Below are 7,766 nucleotides of genomic sequence, written 5' to 3' on the forward strand. Positions count from 1 at the left end.
TCACCCAGCCACCTCCCAGAACCTGTTTTGAGATTTTGAAATAAAAACAGGAGAGGCTCACATCATGAAATACTAAGAGAAGGAAGCTGAAATCACTTGCTAGAGGTGGAAGGAATAACCAACCTGTTCTGTCTATCTGGGAATATGTTTACTACCTGAGGAACATGTTTGCTCAAACCTTCAAACTGTCCACTTTTAAAAATCAAATGAAACAACAGAGAACAAAATGTTCCGAGGTTATTTTTATTCCAAGAATGCTGTGAGCTGCGCCTGGGAACCACAGTTGGCACCCATTTATCCACAGCATCCACAACAGCACCATGAGTATACCCAGGGTTCCTGGGAACCCTGTCTCCCAGCCAGTCAATATGACTGAGTCTGCCCTTAAGGGCCCAGCTAGTTGGACCCAAATTGTCACTTTGCATCCCCGACTTCTCTGGTAGGCAAGAAGTGAGACTCTATGCCCCTCGAGCTCATGCTTCCTGGGTCTGGGCCATCTGTTTCCTGTTGCTCTATTTCAGACAATAATGCCTGCAGACCCTAACGCGGAAAAGGGGTCCTCCAGTCTCTCCAGCTGTGGGCTTTTTCTCTGTCCACAAGATTCCAGATAGCCCCACTTGGAGCTCCTGACCCTAGCAGAGAGTGGCTACATCTTAGGGCCACAACCAAAGTCATTGTCCTCTTAGGCCTGGAACCAAACTCCAGTGAGGAGGCTAGGAGGCTGCTGCAGCCTCCATGGGCTGGATCAGCAGGGTGGTAGCCTGTAGTGGGTAATAGCGGCCTTTCCATGTTTTCCAGAAGATCCCCTTTTTACGCTGCTGCCGCTGCCGTGGAATGGAGTGGAAGTACTGTCCATTGAGATTGGAATGGCTACAGGTGCCAAACCACCAGCCACCTACAGGGTCAGAGAACAGAAGGTATGGTCAAGGTCGTGGGTTTCTATACTGAGAAAGGACATAGTTGGAAACAAAATTAACTTTGGATCTTACACCTCTAGAAATTACTACATTTATTTATTTTGTGTGCATGTGCATGTGTGTGTAGGTGTGCATACGCAGCAGGTATGAAGGTTAGACTTCTGGAAGTCAGTTCTCTCCTTCCACCATGAAGGTCTTAGAGGTCAAACTTAAGTCATCAGGCTTGGAGGGAAACACCTTTACTGGCTGAGCCATCTCATAAGTCCTATTTTTGTTTTGAGACAGAGTCTACTTAGGCTGGCCTTAAATTCTCTATGTAGCTAACGATAACCTTAAACTAATCTCCACCTGCCTCCACTTCCTGAGTGCTGCAGTTACCACTGTACCACTGTGCCTGGCTTATATGATGCCGGGGATGAAACCTAGGCCTTCATTCATGTTAGCTAGGCTCTCTTCCAACTGAGCTACACTATAGAGCAGGGCTTGTGGGTACAAGATTGTAATCATAGCACTCAGGAGGCTGAAGCAGAATGATAGGAAGTGTGAGGCAAACCTGCTCTACGTGGTTTGATCCAGTCTGAACAAATGAAATACAAGGAGGGCTGGTACTGTAGCTCAGTTGTACAGTGCTTGCATAACATGCATGATATTCTGGTATTGATTTCCAGCACCATATGATGGCACATATGTCTTACCACAGCACTTGGGAATTAGAAGGGGACCCTTTAAGGTTATCTTTGGCTATGTAACAAGGCAAGCAGAGCTATTATGAGACCCTGTGTCAGACAACAAAAGTGAAAACACCAGGGATTCAGTGGCAGAATGCTTGACTAACATGCACAAGATCCTATTCCTCAGAATTCAAAAGAACAAGGCAAGGGTTTGTCCTGGCTTTTCCCAACACCAGCTACCCACCCCACAAAGTGTTCTTATTGAAATTTCAAAAGTGGGCACCATGCTTATACCTACTTTAGAGACAGGAAAACTGAAAACAGGAGAGATTAACTCAGCAACTGGCCCAAAAGCACACATTAAGCAAGGAGAAAAGGGGGTCAGGGCATGGATGTATTTGGGGGCTGAATGTAGGCTACAGTGGGAGTAAAACCTGCTTACCAGAGAGGCTCTTGGCACAGTTGAGGTCCCCTCGGAGGTCGTGGTCTTGGTCCCAGGTAGAGAAGGGCAGGGAAAGGCCATTGGGGGAAACATTGGTGGCACCTAGCTCACTGGCTGTGGGCTCTGTAAGTTGTAGGCTGTAGGCTGTATCTTCGCCCCCCAAGTGGATGGGAAACTGGAGCAATTTGGCATTGCCATCCCAGTCCTGGAGCTGCACAGCCAGCTGGCTGCCTCGGTCTCCTGTGATACTGTGCATCTTCTCCAGGCCCAGCCAGAACTCGCCTTCATCAAGAGAAGTAATGCCATAAGGTGGGTCCAGTTCCTTTGCCCTTTCCTCCTTCCCTGACTCTGACCTCCAGAGAACACCTACCTTGGGGATCTCCGAAGCCATCCTTGTAGGCTTCCCAGGACTGGTTGAAGTCCACAGAGCCATTTAGGCGTCTCTGAATCACTGTCCAGCCTCCATCTGCCAAGAAAGACAAAGTCACCAGAAGTCCCTCTTCACAGGGAAGCTGACAGCTCTACCTAGCTCCCAAGCCTGATATTGTGCTCCCACACAATCCCAGGAAGGGTAACACACTCATCACTCCTCTCAGAGGGTAGGATCAGAATAGGCTTTCATCCCAAGAACCTGCAGGAACCAGCAGATGTATTTTGTTTAACTTTGAAACAGGGCTCTACCTTAGACTGGCTTAGAACATACTTTTGTAGCCAAAGAGAACCTCAAACTTTCCCTGTAGTCCAAGCTGTCCTTCAACTCACTATGTAATCATGGATGACCTCAAACTCCCAATTTTCCTGCTTCCACCTCTGGAGTGTTGGGAGGGAAGGCTTGTATTACCATAACGAGTTTATGCACTGTTGGAGATGGAACTCAGGGCCTCAAGCATTCTAGGGAAGCACTTTACCAATGGAGCTATATTCCCAGCCCATGAAGACCCTGTGCTTACTTGAGATAAGGCTGTCCTTGAATGTTCAACAATCCTTTTGCCTCAACCTCCCAAGTACTAAGAACTGTCTCAACCTCTCAAGTGCAGGCACAAGTCAACAAATCAGCTGTGGGTCTTGTACATTCTAGGCAAGCATTTTCCAAGAACTCTCTGAGCTATGGACCCAGCTCATTTATATATATATTATTTTGAGATAGTTACACTAAGTCACCCAGGCTGGCCTTGAGCTTACTCTGTAGACCACTAGGCTTGGACAGCTGCAGACCTTAACCACAGAAACCCATCACTGAGCTTGAGATGCATGTCAATGGGGAAACATACTACATTTTAGAAAATATGTTAAATCCATCCTACAAGCTACGCCCTGCTACAGACTGCATAATAGGGTTTGTATGTACATGTGTGTCACTGTGGAAGGGACCCAGGGTCTTATAGAGGCTAGGCAAGTACTTTATCACTGAGCTACACATGGCAGTATTTATGACACCAAGGTTGTCCATGACAAGTAGGCTCCTTGGAGGGCCAGCACATCCTACCTGAAGTCATCTCACAATTGACCAAAAACGGTGGGGAACCCTGAGGCTGGATCTGGAAAAGTCCACTATGCCGCTCCCCTTCTTGGAAGAGATCCTGGCAATCCCGGGGAGGTCCTGAAAGTGGACAAAGGGAGAGACTCAAGCAGGAGAGCAACTCCCAGCGACTTCAGGAGACAGGTGTGTGTGAAGGCTAAATGGTAGAGGATGAGTCCCAGAGAATGAGTCCCAGGGCCATTTGCCTAAACTTATTCCTTCATCATTATAGCATTCTCCAATAGGGTCCACAAGGCGCACTGAGGACCAGTCCCTTGACCAATCCTCCTTCTTCCCACATTGCTTGTCCATACTGTCCGGTCACAAAGGCTTTTTTCCTGAGGCTTTCTTCCTTGTAGCACATCTTCCTGCCATTGGGGTTTAGCATATGGTCTTAGTGCCAGGGTTCCCGTTCCTTTCTCTGGGTCCCAGCTTCTAAAAGGATGCCTTCCTATTCTCCTAAACCCAGTGAAACTCCCCAAATTGAACACAGGTCTTTGCACTGGTGAGAAGTCATCTGGTGGCTTGTTCCCACCCCTTCCATTGAATAGGGGCTTCTCAAGGCCAGGGACAAGGAGGAACTTCGTCCACAGTAGGAATTTGTATCTATTTAAAGCCCACTCCACAGCCAGGGTTTCAATGGACACATAAAACAATGGATAGGGATGGGTCTGTAAGGCAAGAGCTGAGCTGACTGAGTGAAAAAGGGTTCTGTGAGTTAGGCATTGCTGACAATGCCTACATGGAACAAGGGGAGACTGAGGCTGGGAGTGTGGGTGGGATATGGCTGTCTCTGACACCAGAAAAAGGGGGACAGGAGTGAAGAGAAAAGAGGAGAGGAAGAAAGAACTTGGCCTTGACAAGCCTCTAAACTCAGGAAGAACCGCCCCCAGCCCAGACAGGGAAAGTAGGAGAAAGGTCACTGGGGGGAGGGGTGTTCAGGGAAGTGCCACCAGCCAGCCACATCCACACTGCCAGGAGTGGGGGCAGGCCCAGAAAGATGGTGAGGATGCTTTCCAATCCCTTGGGCAGCTCCCTTTCCCCTACTTTCCTCTCATCCAATCGGGACAGGCATACTGCCAAACCACCCATGTGGTCTCCATTAGGGCCAGCTGTTTGTCTCCCCAGCTCTCAACTTTCCCCTACTTGGCTAGTCTGAGTCTGGGAGTCCCAAACCCACAAAACTACCCCTCTGCCCTTATCTTGCACCACATTATCCAGCCAGAACCTGTGCCTGCCGACCCTAGGAAAGCTTCCTTATAATCCTCACTATGCCTAGGTACCTGCCTGGGTAAAAAAAACAGGGGAAGCAACAAATCTAAATACTATTGGGCTGGAAGCCAGCAACTAGCCTGAGGGTGTGAAGGGGATATCCAAACTTTCACCCACTTGGCTGTACATAGCCACAGATGTCAAGCAGGGTGAGAGAATGAACTCAGGGTTGGAACTAGAAGTCTCTCTCTCTCTCTCTCTCTCTCTCTCTCTCTCTCTCACACACACACACACACACACACACCCGGGCCCCTTAGGATGATGTCCCTGAGTTACAGCACCATCTTCCAGCACCCCTGAAACTTCATTTCCTTATGGTCTGTCTTCCTCTACTTGTTCTGGTTAGTGGCTAATAAGATTTGCCTAGCCAAGCAGGATCAAGTGAAGAAGTGAAGAAGGTGATATATCTAAAAAGCCCTTGACTAGAGCCTAGCTCACAGACACCCAAGACTAGAGTTTCTTTCTTTCTTTTCTTTATTCTTTCTTTCTCTCTCTCTCTCTCTCTCTTTCTTTTTAAGACAGTGTTTGTCTGTGTAACCTTGGCTGTCCAGGACTGGCTTTGTAGATCAGGCTGGTAAGGATGGGAATGACAGGTAGAGGAGTTGGGGAGTTGCCAGATGACAGCAAACACCAGAGACACTCACTGTGGGAATGGGTGGCATTGGGAGTCAGACCAATGAGCTGGGCCATCTTGGGAAGCCTCTTTCCTCTTGAAGTCCTGGCCACCCCGTTGTCTAGGTGTGTGGGGACCAGGAGGCCAATCTGAGACAAGACAGGAAAAGGGTGGTAAGAGCTCTTGGCTTATGCTATAGCAACTTATTAGCCATATTTCACCACTGTGGTCCCCCATTGTGTGTTCCCTCTTTCCTACTTGTGCCAAGCCCTGTGTAAGTACCTGGCTCTGAAGATTTTGTATTCTCAGATTCTGCTTGGCTAGGTGTCTCTGCTGCTGGGCTACCTTCTGGAACAGTTGCTGGATCTTGTTGTTCTGGGCCTTGAGCTGTGTCTGGAGACATGCAAGACTGGTGAATACCTGGCTTTATGCCTGCAATCTCCCCTAACCCAACCTCCCTTCCATCCTTTCACATGTTCGGTTCTTTAAGGCCCCTCTCTGCCTGGTTCCTGTGCACATTATTCCAGCAGAAGACCCAAAAGGGGTCTAAGGAGCCAGCCCCCTAGTGGTGCGCCTACCTGCAAACTCTGCAGAGTCTCAGGAGCGGTCTCGCTGTCGAGGACTCTACCCTCTGGGTCTTTGGAGGATGCGTCTTTCTCCTTGGGCCCCTGACAAGCGTTTCCACACGCAGCCATGCGGCGTTCCAGCGCGCCTAGCTGCCCACGGGTGCGCTCCACGTGTTCGCGCAGCCCATGGCCGAGCTGCAGCAGCCCGTGAGCCAGCAAGTTCATCTCATCCCAGGATGCGAAGCGCTGTGAATCGGGCTGTGCAGGGCGGCCCTGCGCGCTCAGCAGCCCCGTAGTAGCTGCGCACAGCACCAGGACTGCGCCTGCTGTCGGAGCGCAGCGCATGATTCCCGGGATGGCCTTAGGTACAGCAACGCTAGAATTCCGGGACGCAGGGGTTCGAGACCCAGTAGCGGGAGTTCTGGGGAGGCCGGTTTAGGCTTAGACTTGCTCCAGTGCTGAAGAAGGCCTGGAGCTCACAGCTGTTCCGCTTTTCCCGGTTGCATCCAACGCCCCATTTTATAAAGCGGTTGTGGGAGTGGGAGGGAGAGCCTCGGAGGCGGGGCCCGGGGCGGGGCAAGCGGTGTTAGGGTGCTGTGCAACAGACCTCGTAGTCACAAGGGGTGTGTGTGTGTGTGTGTGTGTGTGTGTGCGTGCGCGCGCGCGCGCGCCTGTCTGTGTATGTCAGGGTGAAGAGTCCTTGGGGATCCCTGCTTGGCCTTCCCCACGACCTCAGGAGCGACGTGACTGTCTCTTCACTGTATGGTCCACTCTAATCCCGGAAATTCCCAACCCTAACCCGGCATCCCGCTCCCGCCTGGTTCAATGGAGGAAAGGGCGTACAAGTCAATCAGGACGTGGAAGCTCTCTTGACTAACCCCTTCCCAAGTCAGAAGCAGAATGAGCCACAGTTAGATGGCAGAAAGTTCTCTCCCTGGCGGCAAAGTTCAGGTGGCAAGCGGGGGAATTACAGAACTTTGTTCCCCTGCCTCTTGGAGGCTTTCTGGGATGTTCAATCCCCCAGACCAGGCTGGAACCCCTGTCCCACTCTCACTTCCGCCGGAGGCCTCTTGGGCCTCCCATGCTCTTTCCAGCTCAAGGATTCGTCAATGCAGATGTGTTTGGGAAGGTCACTAATGCCCTTGTTCAATTAGTCTCTTCCTGGCTAAATTGTCAATGCTCTAGTTGCTGGTATTTCTGCCTTCATCGCACAGATTGCAGCTCTAGGCCTCCTCTGGTTGCCTGCCCTCCACCTACGAAATTTACCAGCATTAAAGCAGGAACTGTCCCTGAGGCGCAGTCTGTCATCCCAGCTCTGGGACAAGGAGCAAAAGAGTGTGGAATTCATCTTGAGCTACACAAGTGAGTTTGAAGTCAGCCTGGGCTATTCTGAACCAGCTCTCAAAATAACAAAGGTAACAACAAACCTGTGGTACGCACCTGTAATCCCAGCACGCAGGACACAGAGTCAGGAGAATAGTACAAACTACAGCTTAGCTTGCTCTACCTAGTAAATTCCAGACCAGTCAAGACTGAAACAGCAAAACCTTGTTTCAAAAACAAAACAAAACCAATTCATAATGGCGCATACCTTTAATCCCAGCACCTGAGAGGCAGAAGCCATTGGAGGAAGCACTGTGGATTTGAGGTCTACACAGTGAAGTGTGAAGTTCCAGGCCAGTCAGGAAGACCTTGTAACACAACAACAAAACCAAATAAAATAAGAAACAAAAAAAAAAAAAAAAGGAGGATCTTCAAAGCTGCCT

At 49.9% G+C, this 7,766-nt stretch overlaps 1 protein-coding gene across 1 annotated transcript; it reads right to left on the reverse strand.

Moving 5' to 3' along the window:
• Nucleotides 1-229: 229 nt before the first annotated feature.
• On the reverse strand, nt 230-6,487 carry Angptl4 (angiopoietin like 4). Its single transcript, XM_055617864.1, has 7 exons — nt 6,013-6,487; nt 5,717-5,827; nt 5,466-5,583; nt 3,517-3,630; nt 2,401-2,496; nt 2,031-2,312; nt 230-895 (listed from the first exon to the last, which is right to left on the reverse strand). Exons 1-7 carry the CDS (start codon nt 6,343-6,345, stop codon nt 714-716), a joined length of 1,236 nt encoding a protein of 411 aa, XP_055473839.1. The 5' UTR covers nt 6,346-6,487; the 3' UTR covers nt 230-713.
• Between the last annotated feature and the right edge of the window lie 1,279 nt (nt 6,488-7,766).

Source organism: Psammomys obesus, unplaced genomic scaffold, assembly GCF_907164565.1.
Source record: "Psammomys obesus unplaced genomic scaffold, mPsaObe1.curated_primary_1811, whole genome shotgun sequence".
Classification (NCBI taxonomy): domain Eukaryota; kingdom Metazoa; phylum Chordata; class Mammalia; order Rodentia; family Muridae; genus Psammomys; species Psammomys obesus.

Bases quoted from the DNA above. Each gene is read 5' to 3' on its own strand.
- Angptl4 (XM_055617864.1), bottom strand. From the start codon at position 6,345: ATGCGCTGCGCTCCGACAGCAGGCGCAGTCCTGGTGCTGTGCGCAGCT. The intron at 3,631-5,465 runs GTGAGTGTCTCT...GTCCACTTTCAG, and splicing joins CAATGCCACCCATTCCCACA to GACCTCCCCGGGATTGCCAG. The intron at 2,497-3,516 runs GTAGGATGTGCT...CTTTCTTGGCAG, and splicing joins CAATTGTGAGATGACTTCAG to ATGGAGGCTGGACAGTGATT.